Source organism: Gopherus evgoodei, chromosome 11 (genome assembly GCF_007399415.2).
Source record: "Gopherus evgoodei ecotype Sinaloan lineage chromosome 11, rGopEvg1_v1.p, whole genome shotgun sequence".
In the NCBI taxonomy this organism is placed as follows: Eukaryota; Metazoa; Chordata; order Testudines; family Testudinidae; genus Gopherus; species Gopherus evgoodei.
Window position 1 is genome coordinate 69356524 of NC_044332.1, and position 20471 is coordinate 69376994.

At 39.5% G+C, this 20471-nt stretch overlaps 1 protein-coding gene across 1 annotated transcript; it reads left to right on the forward strand.

The window, feature by feature from the left end:
* Window positions 1-800: 800 nt before the first annotated feature.
* On the forward strand, window positions 801-16259 carry CCDC14 (coiled-coil domain containing 14). Its single transcript, XM_030580371.1, has 13 exons — window positions 801-900; window positions 3441-3496; window positions 4021-4096; window positions 4416-4488; window positions 4580-4720; window positions 5041-5286; window positions 5401-5495; window positions 6921-7503; window positions 8514-8655; window positions 11610-11689; window positions 12839-13057; window positions 13142-13274; window positions 14963-16259. The coding sequence occupies exons 1-13, from the start codon at window positions 868-870 to the stop codon at window positions 15945-15947; spliced, it is 2862 nt and encodes a 953-aa protein (XP_030436231.1). The 5' UTR covers window positions 801-867; the 3' UTR covers window positions 15948-16259.
* Window positions 16260-20471: the final 4212 nt, after the last annotated feature.

Sequence of the window (20471 nt, forward strand, 5' to 3'; positions counted from 1 at the left end):
GGCCATTCTGATTATCACTACACAAGTTTTTTTTCTTCTGCTGATAATGGCCCACCTTAATTGATTAGTCTTGTTAGAGTTGGTATGGCAACACCCATTTTTTTCATGTTCTCCATGTATATACATCTTCACACTGTATTTTCCACTGCATGCATCTGATGAAGTGGGTTTTAGCCTAGTGGAAGCTTATGCCCAAATAAATTTGTTAGTCTCTGAGGTTCCACAAGTACTCCTGCACTTTCTGCTAACACAGACTCTGAAACGTCCCTGTTGTCACTTGGCTGTGACAGGAATAACCCGCTGCTCGTCCTGCAGTTAAGTAGGCGTGAAAGCTGCACAGAGGTGGGAGATTCCCGGAGGGCAGTTAGAGCGTTGTGGGGTAACCGCTGAACAAGGAGCCAGGCGATGGGGATCCGGGGGGGGTGGGCTGAGGGGCCCCGGAGTGGTTTGGCATTACGTGCTGATACAGCGCTGACTGAGGAGCCGTGCGGAGCGGACCGACTCCCTGCCCTGCACAAGCTCTGACAGCGCAGGAGACACTCCCGCTGACTGAGCGAGAGCGCGAGCTACTGACTGACTTGGTCGATTAGTCCCGCTTCTGTTCCACTACTGGTTCGCTGGGCCGTGACCTCCACCAATCCCGGCCTCAGTTTCCTGACTCCGCCCCACTCCGCGGCCCGCTCTGGCTGCCGCCGGCGCCTCGCATGGAGGGAGGGAGCCGGAAGAGGCGGGGCTGAGAGGATGACGGCTCCTCCCCTGCCGTGGCAGCCGTTGGCCCTGTCAGCCGAGTCGGGCTCGGATTGGCTGCGCGTTTCGGCGCCGAGGGATGCGTGGTAGCTCCTCCCCCAGGCCGGGGCGGACGGAGCAATGTCGAGGTCGGGAGCTTTGCGGCATCACAAGGTACCAGCCGTGGGGGTCGTTGGGGGGCCGAGCGCTGGGGGATGGGGTTGAGTCTACCCTGGAGGTGCGGGGCTGGGCGTGGTATGTTCTCGCTCTGGGATCCCGAGGTGGGGGGGCTGGGCGCCTTGAGCGGCGGTTTAGGGGTCTTTCTCTACGGGTTGGGAGCACTGGGCGTCTGGGGCAGGGAGTGGAGGGCGTCTCGTTTTCGGGGAGGGCTCCTAGGGGCTTGGAGGGAACTGGCTGGGCTCCCGGGTCAGGGGGTGGGGGCTCTCCTCTGGGGGCTACTAGGGGTGGGGGGTTGGAAGGTGACTGGGCTCCCGGGTCAAGGGGTAGGTGCTCGGGCTCTCCTGGGAGTCAGTAGGGGTGGGGGGTTGGGAGGTGAATGGGCTCACAGGTTGAGGGGCTCTCCTCTGGGTGGTCCCTGTGGCTGTGGGGGGTTTGGGAGGTGAGTAGGCCCATGGGTTGAGGGGGCTCTCTGGGGGACACTCATGGAGGTGACTCAGCTCATGGGGGCTCTTTGCTGCGGGGATTAGGAGGTAACTGGCTTCACAAGTCACAGGGGGACTCTCCTTTGGGGGTCACTAGAGATGTGGGGGAGGGGTTGGGAGGTGACTGGGCTCACCAGTCGAGGGCGTTCCTCTGAGGGACGCTTGGGATTTGTGGGGAGAGTTGGCAGGTGTCTGGCGCCACAAGTCACGGCAGGCACTCGGGGGGACACTAGGGATGTGGCAGGGGATGGGTTGGAAGGTGACTGGGCTAATAGGTCAGGGAGGCTCTCCTCTGGGAGACACTCAGGGTGGCAGGGTTGGGGAGGAGACTGCGATTATGGGTTGGGGGAGCTGTCCTCTGGGAGACACTGGAGAAGTTATCAGGTGACTGGGGACACTACTGAGGGTTGGGAGGTGACATTTCACAATTTGAGGGCTCTCTTCTGGAGGGGTTGCAGGTGACTGGATTCATAAGTCAGGGAACTCTTCTCTAGGGGCTACTAAAGGGGGATATTACTGGGAGCCTAGATGAGAGATGCAGGACTCCCCCCTCAGGAGTGCATGCGTAACTGAGCCTCTCCAGGAATAGGGTTTAGGTGACTCTTTGGGGCTCCCCTGATTGGTGGGGCTGATGTCACTTCCCCCTCCACCTACCCTATTACCTGTTGGATTCAGCTTAGCTTCACCTCTTGTTGGGGGTTGATTCCCAAAGTACATTTCCCTGCCTTGTGATGTGGGGTTTTGCAAAGTGTTACAACAGGACACCTGAAGTCTCCTTCTAACTTACTTGGGCTCTCAATCATTTAGATTCTCCCAAGTTTGAGAGCCTTGGGTTGCTGTCTGGCTATTTGTGTCAGTCTTGAGGGGGCAAAATTGTGTGAACAACATTCCCATGTTCACATCACTAATTTGCCCAGTGATGTTGAATTTTTGTATCCTGACATGAAGACACATCATGACATCACATTGCAATATGAAACTTGAGATATGATTGGGAGGTAAGGCAGATCTGTGACGATCAAGGGTAGTGTAAATTTTAGGATGGGCTTCAGCCCTTTTGTGCATAATCCATATTTGTTGTGGGCCTGATCCTGCAATCTTTATGCGAGTACCCTCATTGAGGTCAGTGAGATTACTTACACGAGTAACACACACACACACACACCATTAGGCCCTTTGCTTGAAGTATTCTTCTACAGTTAAATTTTTCAGCTGCAAATATTTGCACTATGGCAGCAGCTTATTAGTAAAAACTAGTGCTGTGCATTCAGCTAGTGCTAGTGCTGTGCATTCAGTTGGAAAGCAGGGAATATTTTCTCCTTTGCAATATATCATAAAGCTCTTCACAATCATGTTATATCACACCTTAAGCCTATTACTGTTCTGGGTTTGAACTCTTATGAAAAGTGTATGGGATATTTAATAAATGCAAGTCATCAGGCCCTCAATTTTACAATATCCACTAGCACCAATCTAAGGTATTGGTTCAGCACTGACTTGCAGAGAAATGTTTTGGGGAATTACCAGCACTGCTTTCTGTACCACTCTGGGTTTTTCATTGACATCTCCCATTAAGGAATGAACTTGGCCTGATTTAGCTAAACTTGTGACATTTGACATGATATCAAAAGAAGATGGTAAGGCTGCACGATATAGACAGTGACAGTTGTGCTAGAGGAAAGTGGAAGGGCTGTACTGAAATAACTTCTGTCCACAAAACAAACTGATATGTGTCTACACGTAAACACCGACGCTGTAGTTTATATGTTGGTGGACTGCTGCTGCTGCACAGTGTCATGAAGTCTGTGGAGCTCCATGTATTCAGAAGTCTACCTGTGCGTTGTGTAAATTGCAGGATTGAGGCTCAGTGCTCCTTGCTGCATTCCCCCTCATTCCTTTAAAAAAAAATGTAAATTAGCCTTTCTAAACTTTATTTATTGTCTCAGATTGAGCAATCCAATGGTATTTAGTATACTTCTATTATATCGTTAAAATAATTAATTGAAATTAAAATAATATTTATTGGTGTATATTTGTGTAATAATTCAACAGGTACTGTCTTCTGGAAGGCTAACAGGAGCAGCTAAGTTATCAAGTGGAAAAAAACAGTAAGAATTTAATCATTAATACTGTCTAGTGGTATACCGGTTAGCAGTCAAAACAGCCATACAAATCAAAAGCCAGCAGCTTGTCAACAACTCTTTGCATTTATTAAATATTAAGTCCCAACTGAAAGATGCTGCAAGTGGCAGATCCTGCTGTCCTTGGACAGGCAAAACTTTCATTGACGTTAGTGTGAGTTTGCCCTGTACAATGACTAGAGGAAAAATTAACCCTTTTAGCAAGCAACATGCCTTAGACTTCCATTTTGAATTTATGCAATATTAATTAAAATTTCCCCCTAGATTACTGAATGAATATGGGGACTTGTTACATGTAAGCTTTCTGAGTAAGCGCCAGTCCTGCCCTAACAGGCTGGTGATGTCTGCAGCAGTTAGTTGCTTATGTCATTACAGCATTTGGCTCTATTGTAAAGTGCAGCAAGCACATTGTGTATGGTTTTTTTTGTTGTTTTAGATATCAAACAAGTATATGTATATAAGAGGAAGTAAACACGGAATGTCTTTTTCAGGATTGGCTTAAGAAAAGCATGCCATTCTGGTGTGGACTCTGGCTACTCTCTCTATTCCACTGACTCTGAGGATCAGGTAATTTGAGATGAATTGGCTCTCTTATACATGCAAATCAGAAATTAACTAAAATTACTGAAACACAAAGTTCATTTGATAGAAACACAGTACAATCTCTCAATTATAAATATAACAAACCAGTAAATGGGAAATGTGTAAAAGTTTTCATTGATGGCATGTAAATATGTTACTCAAATCCAGTGCAGAAATAACTGTGACTCAAACCTGTAACAACGGTTTCTAAATAGGAACTTCTTAACTTTATTTCATTGTCCTTACCGGTTTTGTTTTACAATAAATCAATGCCTGTATTCTGACTGCAACATTCTTTCTGCAGGTTGTAACTATACATAACGGGCTTGATCGCTGTGCAGCATTACTGCAGGATATTTTGCAAAATGAGGCCACAGGTTGTACCTTATTGAAATTTTAAATTACGTTTTAGTTTCTGTAGGTCTCTTATTTATTTTCTTGAATGGCTTTTGTTTCAAATAACTTTAGGAATGGAGACAGTAAATCGAAAACCAGGAAAAGTAACTTCTGTTAAGGCTACTGCCAGGCCTATACTAACCAAAGGAAATAGTTCAAAAAAGAAAGGATTGAAGAAAAATGTTCTTGCTGCCCATATTCATAAAGAAATTGGTAAGCACTTGTCCTTGCTTTGGCCTTTACTTAAACAATGTTTTCATCCATAACTGTTTTATTTCCTCAATAAATACTTGTTCATTGTCACTTCATCTGTAGAATTAATTAATATGGTTATAATATTGTGCAACTTATTTTGGTTTTAAACTTTGGTTTAATAAAATAAATTTACTATGGCTTGATTGAGTCTGTCAATTTTAATCAAATTAATCAAAATGGGTTCATAGCTCTTGATTCTTGATGTCAAGAATCTTCATGTAAACATTAGTTTTCTTTTTGCACTACACAAACACAAACTTCAACTTTATTTTCCACAGTGCCCGTATCAAATAGGAAACCAGCCTCTTATAATACACTTGCTGTTGACAAAGAGGGAGAACTTTCCAGCGCAGTACAAAATCAGCCTGTTCAACCAATTCATGTGCCTTTTAATCAACACTCTCCTGTGATGCATCAGAAACTGTGTGAGCATGTGCAAACCCAAATGTCTCTGATAACTGGCCAAGTTCCACCCAGCTGTAACGGAATTCCCACTGTACCTGCTTACCCTGTTTCAGATCCTGGTTAGTGTGAATGTCATCAAATAGTTAGACACTATTTTGAGGTTTGTTTTTAGTTTTTTGGCAAGAAAAAAATCTTAAATTTAACAATGTTCGGTTTTTGTCTGTTTGTTTCAGGATATCAAAGTGTTACAGCATTTAATTATCGTTTACCTACCTCCACACCAACTCTGTCCCCCCAGCATTCAGCTAATCCTTTACTCATTCAGTCTGTAAGTACACTTGATTTTAAATTATAAATAAACATTGAAGTTAGTGTTGTCATCCTTGTTTTATTCTTTGGCTTTCATTACTTCTGAAGTCTATACACTTCCTTGGACTTAATAAGAAATTTTCCCGAAGAAAAAGAAACTCGGTGCATTTTATGTCTCATAAAATCTGGATGAAATAATAGATACGGTGGTGCTTTTAATAAAATATGTTATTTTAAAGGTGATTCACAAATATATTGTTAGCAAGCATTGCTACTTGTATTGTGCCTGCAGTAGACTCCAAAAATGAGGTAATCGGCATGCCAATGGGGGGGGCTGTTCACTTCTGTTTGCTATGCTCATTGTTTTTCTATGTCGAATTCTGGGAAGTATCCATTTCCCAGCCCCTTTTTGAGGAGGATTGATAGTTCCTGATCAGTGTAACGTCCCAATCTCGCTGTGCTGGTGATTGATTGTGTCATTAACCTAACCTTGAATATTTTAACCTAATAAAAACTTCAGTCACTAGAAGTGCTAACTTGATCAGTGGAAAGTAGTGTAAAACCCATTGTTCTCAAATGTGGTTTGTGTGTTAAAGCTTTGCATTTTAATATCCTTATCTATTTCAGGGTACAACATTAAAAAAAAAAAAACCAAAGTAAACCCCCTTCTGCAGTTTTGGGAAGTGTGGGAGGAGGGTTTACATTGACCCTGTAGTCAGATTGCAGATGCCACCAGTGTTCCATAGCTAGCATGATCTTCAATCGGCACTCTATGGAATATCATCTCATTTGCTAGAAATTTTGGACTTGGGGAAGTCTGTGCTTCGCAGATCTAAAAAACCACTACGTAAAATTAAATAATTGTTAGAAATGTGCTGACTGCGTTTTTATGTTTGTAGCATTCAGCACATATATTTATAGATTACATTGCTGAGGTTAGTCAAAATGCCAAAATACAGAAAAATATTGACTTGTACACAATGTATTTATTTTCCTTTGTGTCTGTGGGTACCAGCAATGAATTCTAGTTATAAAGATAGGGAAAATAAGAAAATATATCATGAAGATTCTTACAAGCACAGTGAAAATGAATTCTCACCCCAAGAAAACAGAACCCTTTTGTCCTTCCCCAATATAGAAAGATGAAAATATCAATTTCGCTCTATTGCTGAATTACAGATAACATTTAAGATAAGACCAACTAGTCTTTTTGGTAATCCTAACTATATTTGCCTTTTAACTACTCCTGAGCACAGTGAAAGGTCATACACTGCAGCCTGAATGAATTTGAGTACTATTTTAACTGGTTTTTAAATGACAAACAGTGAGCAACACCACATTAAATAAGATTGGCTTCTAAATGTTGAAAGAAACCTCACTGCTACATTTAGGCGCCATGAAAATACAAATAATAATTTGTTTAATATGTATATTCTCTGTGTAGGGTGTTCCTGCTGACAGTTACAACCAGTGTGCACCACAAGCAGGAGAAGCTGTGTTTTTCCCAGGAGTTTCTGCTGCTGCTTGTGTTTCTTCACAAGCGAAGTCTGTCACCACTGATCCTCAGATGACACCCTGTGTACCACTAAATGTGCCAAATAATTCCACAGTATCTACATTTCTTCCAGCATCTTATGGCAGAGAGATGACTTCAAACCAAGGAAATCATGAGCAACGGGTAAAGGAGGCAGACTTGATAAGATGTATACAAGCTCATCTGGCTCTCTTAGAACCACATGAATCAGAGAGTGACTGGGCTGGTCAGAAGTACCAGAAATTTGATCCAGCACAGTCCAAGGTCTCAGATACCAAAGAAGAGGAAACCGCTGAGGAACATAGTGAGGGTACTACCAGTGAAGAAGAGGACTTGAATGCAGTGGACATAGCACCAGTGAGGGAGACAAGCTGTCAGACAAGTTTTGACAAAAAAGTTTTAAAGTCTAAAAAAGCAAGCCCAGAAAAAACAGCCCAAAAAGTTAAAACTATAAAATATCTTTTGGGAGAGCTCAAGGCACTGGCAGACCAAGGTAAAAATGTTTTATCAGCACAGTAGACTATGTATCACACAGATGCTGTGCTATGACACATGGATGGACATTCTTAGAAATCCATAATATACCATCGTGTGATGAATTATTGTAATTCAGATGTTACAAAATTACAATTTGGAATAGTTTTTCTTTTTAATAGAGCTGTATGTTTTGATTTGAAGGAAGATAAAGGGAGTGTTTCAATGTGTGTCTGAGATCTTAAAATTGTTATAGCAATAAGTAAAGTAGTGTTTTCTTTCTGTGTACAGTCTGTGGGAAAGCTCTGCTCTTACACTTCCCATAAGAGGTAATCAGGGAGTGGTGTGGAAAGGTTCTAAAAGATTTCCCTTCAGAGATCAGTTGGAAGGATGGTGGCTGTGATTTAACGGGGATCTAGACCAGTGGCTCTCAATCTTTCCATCTTACTATACCCCTTTCAGGAATCTGATTTGTCTTGCATACCCCCAATTTACACCTCACTTAAAAACTCCTCACTTACAAAATCGAACCTAAAAATACAAAAAAGTGTCACTGCACTATTATGGAAAAATTGCTGACTTTTTCATTTTTACCATATAATTATAAAATAAATCAATTGGTATATAAATATTGTACTTACATTTCAGTGTGTAGTATAAAGAGCAATATAAACAAGTCATTGTCTATAGGAAATTTTAGTTTGTACTGACTTCCCTAGTGCTTTTTATGTAGCCTGTGGTAAAACTAGGTAAATATATAGATGAGTTGATGTACCCCCTGAAAGACCTCTGTGTACCCCAAGGGTATATATACACCTGGCTGAGAACCACTCATCTAGACCATACTTCACAGTCAAACAATTTAAGAAGTGCAAGTAAAGAGGGTAATTTAAACATTAAAAGCTTCACGCATATCTTAAGAGGTAATAGAATTTATGTTCAGCTATCTCATAAATTGCTTAATTGTATATATCTGAGGCTGTTACGTATTTTTCTTATAGATGATTCTTATATTTTTTTTCTTTATAGATGATTCTGAAATATTGAGGCTAATACATGAAGTAGAAGACTGTGTTTCATTACTGCCAGCAGTAGTTGGAAGTACTAATGTACAAGCTGAAATAGCACTTGCTATACAACCTCTCAGAAGTGAAAATGCCCAATTGCGTAGGTCAGTAAACATTCAAACAAGTGAGCAACCTATTTCAAAAATATGTATCATGCTAACTAACTTCATTGTTATAAATTACATATTGTAATATAGTTACAATGTATAATTCTTAAATCGCATTCTTCTTTTCTGTTGTCTATACTGTGTTCATGTGCAGGGGTTTTGTTTATACTATGCTTTGTATACTATATGGCTTCTGAAAAAAATCTTTAAGGCATTCATATTTAGTGCATGGATATTTGAACAAGTTTCTTGCTACCGATGAATAGGAATATTTTGCTTCTTACATCAGTTTTCCAAATGAATGATGGTCTCTTGTTGAAATGCAGAATTAAGTCAGATGGTCTATCTGTGCCATGGACTTGCTCCGTGACTTTAGGTAAATCGCTTACCCCTCACACAGTTAACTACAGAGTGCATTAGTCTTCCCCAGAGAGATGTAAATTCTAATGCGCACAGGATGGCATGCACTAACTGGCTCCTGTGGACCCTAGTGGCATGCACTAAAAGTTCTCTAGTGTGTGTTAATGTAGGGCTGTTTGAAACAGCAGTTTCACCTGTTTATAAAATAAAAATATTAGCCTAGAGAAGTATTGTAAAGTTTAATCTGCTGTTTATAAATTGCTTTGCAATTTTCAGCTGAGAAGTGCAGTGCAATTTCAAAATTGAAAGAAAAGTTGACATTTCAATTAGAACGCGAAATAAAGCATTTTGACTGCAGGTGACAGACTTCACAATCTTTAATATAGATAGGACAGATGTTCTTAGTGTTATCTTTGAAATTATTGTGCTTAGAGCCCCATAGAAGGGATGGAATATTGGAACTGGAAATATCAACTGTGTAAGAAGTCCTTTGGAAAAGGTGAGCATCTGTCTAGGAGCAGCAAACTACAAGTAGGCGTTCAGTTTTAATTAATGTGTCAGTAAACATTGATTTCAGCTGACATGCTGAAATTGACACACACAAATTGATCAGTAACAGTGCAGGAGGTCCCACCACCACCATCCCTCCCCCCACTCCATTTTGCACCTGCAGAGATTGGGTGTCATTGGCCCTGTAACAGATCAGAGCTATCTGCAGTCCTGCTATCATGACCATGCTCTCTCACTCCATGGCAGCAGAGCTGCACAGCGATCCTTGTGCTGCTGCAGAGCAGGTGACATCCAATTCCTGCAGGTGCAAGGTTCAGGGAAGACTGATCCTGGTAGAGCAGAGATCTCCAGCCAGGACTGCAAGGAATGGGAAGAGGATGAACGCTCGGCTGTGGAAGAGACTACCTGCTGCTGAATGGCTTCTTCCCTGGACTGGCACCATTCAGTGGTGGGGTGGCCTCCCCAGCAGCCGGGGGCTCATCTTCCTCCTTGTGGCCCTGGCTGGAGGTCTCTGGTCTTCACAGCCAGGACTACAAGCCTTCTCCACACCTTATGCCTGCCAGGGATCAGTTGTCACTAGCCTTGCATGGAGTCCTCTGCAGCTCTGCTGTCATGGATCTACTCGCCAGCTGGCAGTGCCAGAGGTCTGACAGTGGGGTTGCAGAGGGTTCTCTTCACAGCCATGGGGCCAATGCCACCCGATCCCTGCAGGTATAAGATGCAGGAAAGGCTGCAGTCCTGACGAGACAAAGCAGAGACCCCTGGTCAGGGCTGTGAGAAGAAGATCCCAGCTGAGGGGAAGGCCTCCATGCTGCTAAATGGCTCCTGGCTGGGAACAGAGCCATTTAGCAGCATTGTGACCTCCTCTCATGACCACAGCTTGTCCTACTTCTGGTAATCTTGGCCAGAGGTCTCTGCTCTGCTGGGCCAGGAGTGCAGTTTCCCATGCACCTTGCACCCAGTTGTCTTGGACTGCTCAGCTGTGCAGGGAGCCCTCTGCAGCCCTACTGTCAGTGCTACCCCAACCCCACCCTTAATCCTCCTTAATTTCCAGTAAAAATAAATTTAATTTTTTAAAATAAAAATTTATATTAACTATCAAAATTAGAAAAAAATAAAAACTGAGTTTTGCCAAGTATAACTGTAAAAGTTCTGCTACATGGTTTTTGTCTATATGTGAAAGCACAGTGACTGTAATTTAGCCTATCTCTGGAGAATCCAGGAGGGATATAACTTTTAAATATCATGTTTGTTGAACAATTGTTAGTTCCTTGACATTAGTGTATGGCTTGCCTTATAAAGTAGTTTATCTTATTAAGTGATCTCTAATCTTAACAGCATAACAAGGATCTAGATAATACTTTCTCAAAGTATGCAGAAAAGCATGTTGAGAACTAGGAGGGACTATTATTTTCTGTGTGTATTTTTCCATTTGAAACATATTGCCATCTTTTCCCAAGACTGGACTTTTTCCTAGAAGTACCAGTGAGTACTCTAACTTTTAAACTTCAGCTCCCACGTAGTTACCATGCATGTCTTTAGACATCCTGTTATCAAATGCAGAAATAATCTCTTTTCAGGATACATCCTTAATGTAAAAGTAGACACCCCTTTCCTCTGAGCTAAAATGGAGTGAAGTTATCATGATTTTGAAAAGAGCACATTCAGCTAAAGAAAGATGGAAATGCAGTCTTTGACAAAATAGAAAATCCAGCAATATTGCCAATTTCATCACCTTTAAAAAAAACTGTGCACCCTCTATGCCATCCCTAAAAATCAAAAGATAACCACATTGATAGCAAAATTGACTGGCAGAGTTCTGGACATATTCAATAAGATGCCTATTGATAATGCTTAGTAGTCTTGGCACATCAGGTGGCAGCTCCCAAGGGGGTTTCTGTAATCTAACCCATCACAAGATGATTAAAACTTTTTTTTTTTAACTTCCAAAACTAAAAACATTTTTGTGGGGGTTCTGTTCTAATTAAATTAGTAAATTTTCATAAACCAATTTTGATATTCAGCCTTTTGAATTTACTCTGTAAGACTTTCTCCATTTATGCTTTATCATTCACATTTAGAAGATTAAGAATATTGAACCAGCAACTCCGGGAGCGAGAGAGAGCTGAAAAGGAATCCAGCCTGGATTGCAACTTTGAATGCAAGTACTGGTATATTGCAAGTCAGTAGAGCACCATGCAGACAGTGGGATCCTCCTGTGCAGCTCCAGTGTAGGATTTGGGACTGTAGCCTTCACATAGTAAGGATGGGACGGGTATAAAGGAAACTTCCTTGTATCTGCAAGCAAAGGTCACATTATAATGGAGTTTTTGAACTATATAACTCCATGCATAAGGCATCTGATATTAGAGTCTGACCTTGAAGTAAAAAGGCTGTTTTCCTTTATCTTCCTTTGGAGAACTGGGCAAAAAACCCACAGCACATCTTTACATGACAATTACAGCTTATCTGTTGTGAATTAATGTGACAGTGGGTAACATTACCATGATACCCATCTAAAAATATTTTACTAAGCTGGGGGGAAGAAAGGAAGGCAAAACCACTTTGCAAAATTATATGTGCAAGTTCAGTACTGTACTCAAAGTCAAGTACAGAATTAAATAACTAATTTAATTGCATGTTTTAAATATATATAAAATGGTACTCCCACATTCTATCACTGTGATAGTGGGAACTATTATCCCCACAGGCTCGAAGTTTTAGGCCCTCGTCTTGTAGTGAGCTGTGTGCAAATGTATTGAAGTCTCTCAGGCTCCATGTGGATGTACTCATGCTTATGTCACTGCAGGATCAGGGCTTTTGACATCATTGTGAGCAATACCAAGTCTTGTGGTCACTTTTTAAAGAAAAAATTAATCCTTAAATATTTTATTGTAGGTAGCTTGTCATATGATAAGAGACAACATTTTTCATTTTAATGAAAATAGGGTTGTGTTATCTTTATGGCAGGTGCAAATACATCAGTTACAAATACATCAGTTACAATGTTCTTTATATCTTGTCATTCCAGTACAGGATAATTGGACTTAAGATTTAGTGCTATAATAGTAATCTTTCCAAATATACCACTTAAAAACATGTAAAATATCTACTGGTAGTGGAAGAGAATTCTTTCTCTATAGTTTTGATTTATGCTTATATTCACACAGGACTTCTGACTTTAACTTAATAATTATTGTAATCTGTTACTCTTCATTTCTAAGAATTTGCTTTAATAGTTGCAAATTATATTTCTTTTGGGCATAGAAATGAAACATTTAAAAAACTTGCTATGTTTCTCTTCCTGTAGTAGTTTCTCTACAGTCCCTGAATAAGACACTCCAGAGTCAACTCAAGGAATCTTTAAAGGGCCTTGAATCACTGCACAATAAAAATGAAGAACTCCTTAAAATAATAGAAAACCAGAAAGAAGAAAATAAACAGTTTGCAAAAGTTATCCAGGAGAAAGATAAAGAACTGCTTGAAAACAAACAGCAGTATGACATTGAAGCTACAAAGCTAAAAATTGGTGCGTTTTGAACTGATTTGATTTTTTCAGTTGGTGCTTTTACATTTAAAAAAAGGCTAAATAAAATTGTACTTGGCATTTTAGAAGTGGATGAGGCACTGGCCAATGTGAAGAGCTTCCAGTTTAAGTTGGAAGCCTCGGAAAAAGAAAATCAGATCTTGGGCATAACATTACGTCAACGTGATGCAGAAGTGAACAGACTGCGTGAATTGACTCGGTAATATTGGTCTCACCGTTTTTCTTCTTGACATTTCTTCCTTATTTTGAATTATTGAAACAATGTTAAAATAATACTGCAACCTCTCCCTACGTTGTCTTTGTGTTAACTTTGTGTTAGGGTCTAGACTTAAAGATCTTATAACCTATCTGTGAGTCTTGCAATTTATTTACTCTTTCTAGAGCCTAAAACCCCCAATCAGGGAGCAGGGCTATATAGTCAGATAACAAAGAGACAGTCTCTCCTCCAGACAGCTTACACTGTGGGGATCAGAAAGTAAACAGGTAGACAAGATAAACATGTGGGATGAGTTGTGTCAGGATGATGGAACAATAAAACTAATAATAATTTAGCATAAAAGCAGAAGTTTTGGCTTCCTCTTTTTTAACTTACACAATAGTTAGAAATAACTATCATGTCAGGTAGGTCAAATGCCACATGCTATATGCATGGCTGCTTGCTGGGAGAAGGCAATGACCTTGTTTGTGTCTGTAGCCCTGGCTACCCAGGTGATCCTTCTCTAGGACCTGCAGAGTTTGGTAAATGGTTCAGCAGCCTGCTTGAAGGGGAGGCAGTCTCCCTTTTCTTTGTGAAAAGACCAGGAATAAATCATCCTGAAAAGAACCTTGCAGAGACTCTCCCTTTTGGGTCCACAGTTGGTTTTCCAGTGGGAAGAAGCGATCTCTCTATCAGTTAAGGACACACTTAAAATGAAATTTATGACTAGATTTCCTTCATTTTTGAGAGTCTTAGCTCCTGAGTGAAGCTGCCTTAATCACATATTTGTGAAGTTATTCTGTGGAGTTTTTTTATGAATTCATGATGGCAAGGTTTGGGGCTTTACAATCTTTTGTACGCCTAGACTGTGTGATTCTGATAATAGAGCTCTCTAGTTACATGACTTGTTTGGATTATTTATATTTTACTTATGTGCACTAGAAGTTTTACTATTCAGTTATCCAAAATTCAGAATTTACCAGCCCCCATAAGTGTACAGTATTTTCCTTACAGTATGTATATACCTTACATATTTTCCTGTAACTATATTAACTGCTGACCACCAGATGGTGATAGCTCATTACATGTATATATGGCTGAATCTTCGTTTGTCTTGGCATAGAAAGCTGAAAATGAGTAACTGTCTATTTCTGTATTTAAATATTTACTTAAACATCATATACAATTTAAAGGAAGCAATTTTTCCAAATTGCTTTCAAAACCAAACCTCCATATCTTAACACAGACTTTGAAAATCATAGAATCGTAGAACTGGAAGGGACCTCAAGAGGTCATTTAGTGCAATCCCCTGCACTTATGGCAGGACTAAGTATTATCTAGCCCAAAATCAGTTATACTATATCTTCTAGTTATTTTATAAATGTAAAAGTTCTCTTGTCTTAAAGTCATTTAATCTTCTTTTCATAAGGGCACATAGGTGAGAAAGAACCTCATTGCTTGCTGTTCTTTTCATTAATTTCAGAGGTACATTTCATTGAATTGAAGAATGACACTCAATAGAGCTTCAGTAGGTTAAAATGTGTATTGATTTTTTGTGCTGTCTTGTGGAATATGAACTAGGTTTTTAAAATCCTTGCAATCTTAAATTGATAAACCTTAATTTAATATTTAGATATACTTATGAAAAGTCATTATACATAATGGATGACCTAATTAATTGCTCTTAACAGAACCTTGCAGAGCAGCATGGCCAAGCTTCTCTCTGACCTCTCTGTAGACCATGTTAGACATAGACCTGAAAAAGCTCTTACAAAATCTCTTCTGGAAGACTATGAGAAACAGCTGAAACCCAACCCATTCCCTGTGAGTACTTCCATAATGAGTTACCTCAAAAAATTAGATAGTGATCAAATTTTGACAAATACAGAACTTCAGTTTTCAAATAAAACTGGAGAATTGGAAATGCCAGTTCTAGCCCATGAAAATTTTGTTGCTGAAGGATCTCATAAAAAAAGTACACTGTTAGCAGAGGAAATAACAGCTCAAAGAATTCTTCCTCCCCTGTCAAAGCAAGATACAGAAACAATTAGTGATTCTGGGACTTTAATAGAGGAAGAACACAAACTAGATGAGACCATTTATATTCCATTGACTAGCAGTACCTCTAAAAAACAGCCATCAATATGTGAAAGAAAAATGTGTGCACAACACCAGGTCAGTATGGCTTCCAAGAAGTTGGACTATAACTGTGGGCTCTCTGACTCTCAGAAGCAGAATGGATTTGGGATGTTGGGTGATAAAAAGATTTTTGATAAACTCAGCGGTGGCTATGACTTGAGAAAGACCATAGAAAATACATCTGAAACCACAGGGAAGACGACTGAGCTGGAAGGAGACAGGCTTCTAGTGAGGCCAAAAGAAATAATTGGAACTGCTGAAGATTTCAGAGACAAATCAGATAGACTTCAGTCTGATAAATACCTTTACACTTGCATGCCACATCAGGAGGAGAACTTTCAGAAAAAAGGCACTGAAATGTCTGAGTCTAGTTTCTCTACTTTTGACTGCATGTCAGGAAAATCTGAATGGAGCATGTCTTCCTTCTCAACATTTACTTCACGAGATGAAGAAGACTTTAAAAATGGGCTAGCAGCCTTGGATGCCAACATAGCTAGATTACAAAGGACTTTGCAGACTGGCATTATGAAACAGTGAATGAGGAAACTAAAGACTGTATTTTGTTCAGATAATTGTTAGGAGTTTTTTTTAGTAATTGAATATGATGTATAGTTTTTGGAATGTCAATATTTGTATTGTGTTTTTGTATAAAATGGCTGGTTCCTAATAGTTAAATTATGACTGGAATTTATTTTCTTGGTTAATGAATGAAGGTGCTATTTCCCTTGTGAAAACTATCATAATTAGTGCAAGGGAAGAGTTGTTAATTTTAATCTCTGCATTTAAGAATTTTAAATAAGTTTTATACTGTAGGCAATAAAACCTTTTTCTAGTAAGTGGTGGATGAAACATTTGTTTGGTTTCAATATACACTTCATAGTAGTCACATTTTATCTGAATATAAAATATCTCATCAAGATGACATAAGTAAGAAAAAAGCAATAAAGAGTCCTGGGGCACCTTGAAGACAAACAGATGTATTGGAGCATAAGCTTTTGTGGGTGAATATCCACTTCCATCAGCATCTGACGAAGTGGGTATTCACCCACGAAAGCTTATGCTCCAATACATCTGTTTGTCTTCAAGGTGCCACAGGACTCATTGTTGCTTTTTACAGATCCAGACTAACACAGCTACCACTCTGATACATGAGTCCGAAAGTGACCTCCCTGGCTTCTGTGGGAAATAGTCACAACTTGAACTTCATTTTAAAAAATGAATAGTATATTCAATGTTACATGTTAGTGACCAAATCCAATCAAGAGGAAAATTAGTAGGAAGAACATCCCATCTCAGCATAAAGCATAACTTGGATCAGCACAGAATGTACTTTATGCCATTCTCTTCATACAGTAGATTTTTGTGGCTAAACCTAGACCAAATTCTGCTCTGTTGTAGCAGCATAAATGCTAGAGTAACTCAGAGCAGAACTTGCTCCAGAATCTTCATTAGATAACTGCAGATGTTTGCTGAATACCTACCTGCTTGTTTTTCAGAAATCATATTTTAACAGCATGACTACAATGAGCATTTTAAAAGTAATCCATGTCACTTAAAATGAGTTTTTGGACTAACAGTAAACTTTCAGTCTTCATGGTGTCTGGAACACATTGTTCCCATACTACTTAGTTTGCTTGGTCACATTTGTGGTTTACAGAAGTACAAGACATGTTTGGAGTATATATGGAAGCAGATGAGTTAATAAAAGGTTTTCTTTAAAAAAAAAAAACCCTACATGTTTTATATTATTATAAACAAAGTTATCCCTTGCCTATTGATATGATAAATTGCAACTAAATTGTGGCTGACAAGCATGAAATTGCTCATTGACTGTTGAAGATATTCTCTGATGTGGAATATTGGCTGATCGATAATACTATAGTAGGCAAAACCTACCACAGAGAGGCTGGGGTATTCTTTGATTGGACTATAGTATCCAGTTTCACCAGCAATTAACATTGACACTAACATGCAAAGAAAAAACAATAACTTCAAGCTATGTGGGCAGTTCAGATGAGGGGACAGTCAGTTCCTCACTTAAGATAAGGTGGTCAAGAACTGAAATTTACAGCAGGATGGTCAAAGTTTGTAAGAATAAAAACAAGTAATTGTCATTCATTGCAATTTCTTGGGTTCTTCTACAGTAGTTCCTTGCTAAAAGCAGAGACAGAGTTTAGAGGTGGGGTGGGAGAAAGTTGAGCTGAAAATTGATGTGCTCCTGGCATCAAATAACAATGCCTCAATCTACAGTTAGTTGATTACCCCAAAACAGTCTTAAAAAGGAGTACTAAAACAATATCCTTGTCAGTAATAAGCTACAATGGTGCAAATACTACCCTCTTTTTCCTTACCCATTAAGAAATGGACTCATCCATATTGCAACCTGCTGAAAGTTGCAAATGGTGCAGCTGTATATTTTGCTGAAAGAATATTTTCCACCAGAAACCAAATGCAGATGACTTGCTTAGTTCCACAAATTAATGCAGTGACTTAATCAGCATAGACTCATAGACTCTAGGACTGGAAGGGACCTCGAGAGGTCATCGAGTCCAGTCCCCTGCCCTCATGGCAGGACCAAATACTGTCTAGACCATCCCTAACAGACATTTATCTAACCTACTCTTAAGTATCTCCAGAGATGAAGATTCCACAACCTCCCTAGGCAATTTATTCCAGTGTTTAACTACCCTGACAGGAACTTTTTCCTAATGTCCAACCTAAATCTCCCTTGCTGCACTTTAAGCCCATTGCTTCTTGTTCTATCATTGGATGCTAAGATGAACAAGTTTTCTCCCTCCTCCTGATGACACCCTTTTAGATACCTGAAAACTGCTATCAGGTCCCCTTTCAGTCTTCTCTTTTCCAAACTAAACAAACCCAATTCCTTCAGCCTTCCTTCATAGGTCATGTTCTCAAGACATTTAATCATTCTTGTTGCTCTTTTCTGGACCTTCTCCAATTTCTCCACATCTTTCTTGAAATGCGGTGCCCAGTGAAATGTGGTGTTTATTACTGTTACTATAATATAAAAAGTATCACTGGTTAATGTACAGTAGGGCTGTGATGAATGGCCAGGATCACTTTCTTTTTTGAGGATTGGAGAAAAAGAAATTCAATAACTATCTTCCTACTACCTCCCTAGAGCATTGACTTCTCAAAAATAAATCTATGGTGCAGTACGTTTGTTGGCTAAAAGCCTCTTCATAGGCTACATCAAAACACCATTGTTTGGTTGTATCAGTTTGAGTTTTCCAGGTGTCATCTTAAGTATTTTTAGTAGGACTTTCTGAAGACACTTATCTCCTGCAAATGTAAATACACTTTTATGTCTGATGACTGACAGAAAAAGAAGTAGGACTGAGTGGACTTTTAGGCTCAAGTTTTACAGTGTTTTATTTTTTAGTTCTTTTTTGGTACATAATTCTACCTTTGTAAGTTCAACTTTCATGATAAAGAGATTGCATTACAGTACTTGTATGATGTGAACTGAAACTGTTGTTACAGCATATTTATTTTTTTGACAAACTGTATAGTGCTCACTTTTAAATGAGGTCTGTATTCTAAAATGTAGAAATCAAAACATTTAAATAAATCATATCCTGTTTTACAGTGCAATTAATCAATCACTTGTGAGCTCTAATGAAAATTTATGTAAACTTTAAGGATGAGCACAGAATTGATCAGTGTGGTACTTGTGCTCAAAGACACTGCACTGTGGTGCATTAAAAATTCATTAAAAACTTCCATTGCAAACAGATGGACCATGTAAGTACACTGGGCTGCTGCAGAGACTGCACGGAAAAGTCCTCAGTACAGGTTAGCTGCCTGCATAGGTAATGGAATAATGTTTTGGGGCTTTCAAATCATGATTGCAGAAGGTTGTGTCCCTTTTCAATAAGCTTACACAGCCTCCTGATTTCCATGCAGAAGTGATATAAACAAAAAGTTTATTTATAGGTATTTTGCTTTCTTCCCTCAGGAGCATGGAATAATGGGTGAAGCACTGGAGGGTCTCCTGCAAGGCAGATTAAGATCTTTTTAAGAAATAGTTCACAGCTTCCTACCATCTGCATTCCACATTGTGCAATGAGGTGATGCTCAATTCCTTACCACTAGCTATTGCTTATGTTAAATAATTCCTATGACATTTCTTATTTGAGCTCCTTGCTTGAATAAGTCTTTTATTCTACATTTGGTCTACAGAATGCAGCCATATTAGAATGTCTGCAAATGTTGCATCAGTGCCACAATTAAAAACATCACTCTTCTTGTGTTATCTCTCTTCCCCAGCTTGACTACTTAAGTAAGCTCTTCACAACACAAAGTGTCAGTATGATTAGGTTCTGATCTCTAGTAGGGCTTCAAGGCATTACTCTGTCTTTTCAAAGGTGTGTCTAGTTTTCTAGAAGCTGGTATGGGTGCTGTCTGTTGCTATTCTCACCTGACTTCAGGTAAGTAGTTCTGAAAGGCATTCTTTTCTAGGTGTGATTTAGACAAGGGAGTGATAGTTTGACATAGTCCCTGCATTGGGAAAAAAATAGTCAAAAGTGAGATTAACAGTCAAAATTCACACCAGTTTTAAATTTAAGAGTTATTCTGTAAGATTATGAAAAGGCACATTCCCCAATTGAGACATTTGCTAGGTTATGCTACATAGCAGTTTTATAGAGATTTGATTATTGAAGTTATTGCAACAGATTGGTAATTAAGGCATGAGATGGTAGAAAGTGACTACGGAATGCCAATTGGCATTCCCACTTAAGAAAAATGAAGTTAGACTAAATAGTGACTTCAGTGAATCAGAATGCTTTTAAGACTTGGCCTGGCCTTATTCCTCCAAGACATTGTTCATGCTCAGATTTCAAAGTAAGGCTGATGGCAGAAGAGCAAGCACAAGAAATTCTATTTACACGCAATTTAACTGCACTTCATAAGCAAAGCGGTATTGGAAGTCAGGAACCTCCAATATGCCAGGTTTTATAAAGGTTGAATGGGTCAATAAGTTTTTGCAAAAATGTGTGGTTGGAAAGTGAATTTCCCCCAAAATGTCTTGTTAACACT

Bases quoted from the DNA above. Each gene is read 5' to 3' on its own strand.
- CCDC14 (XM_030580371.1), top strand. From the start codon at position 868: ATGTCGAGGTCGGGAGCTTTGCGGCATCACAAG. The intron at 4,097-4,415 runs GTAATTTGAGAT...TTCTTTCTGCAG, and splicing joins CCACTGACTCTGAGGATCAG to GTTGTAACTATACATAACGG. The intron at 4,489-4,579 runs GTTGTACCTTAT...AAATAACTTTAG, and splicing joins TTTGCAAAATGAGGCCACAG to GAATGGAGACAGTAAATCGA.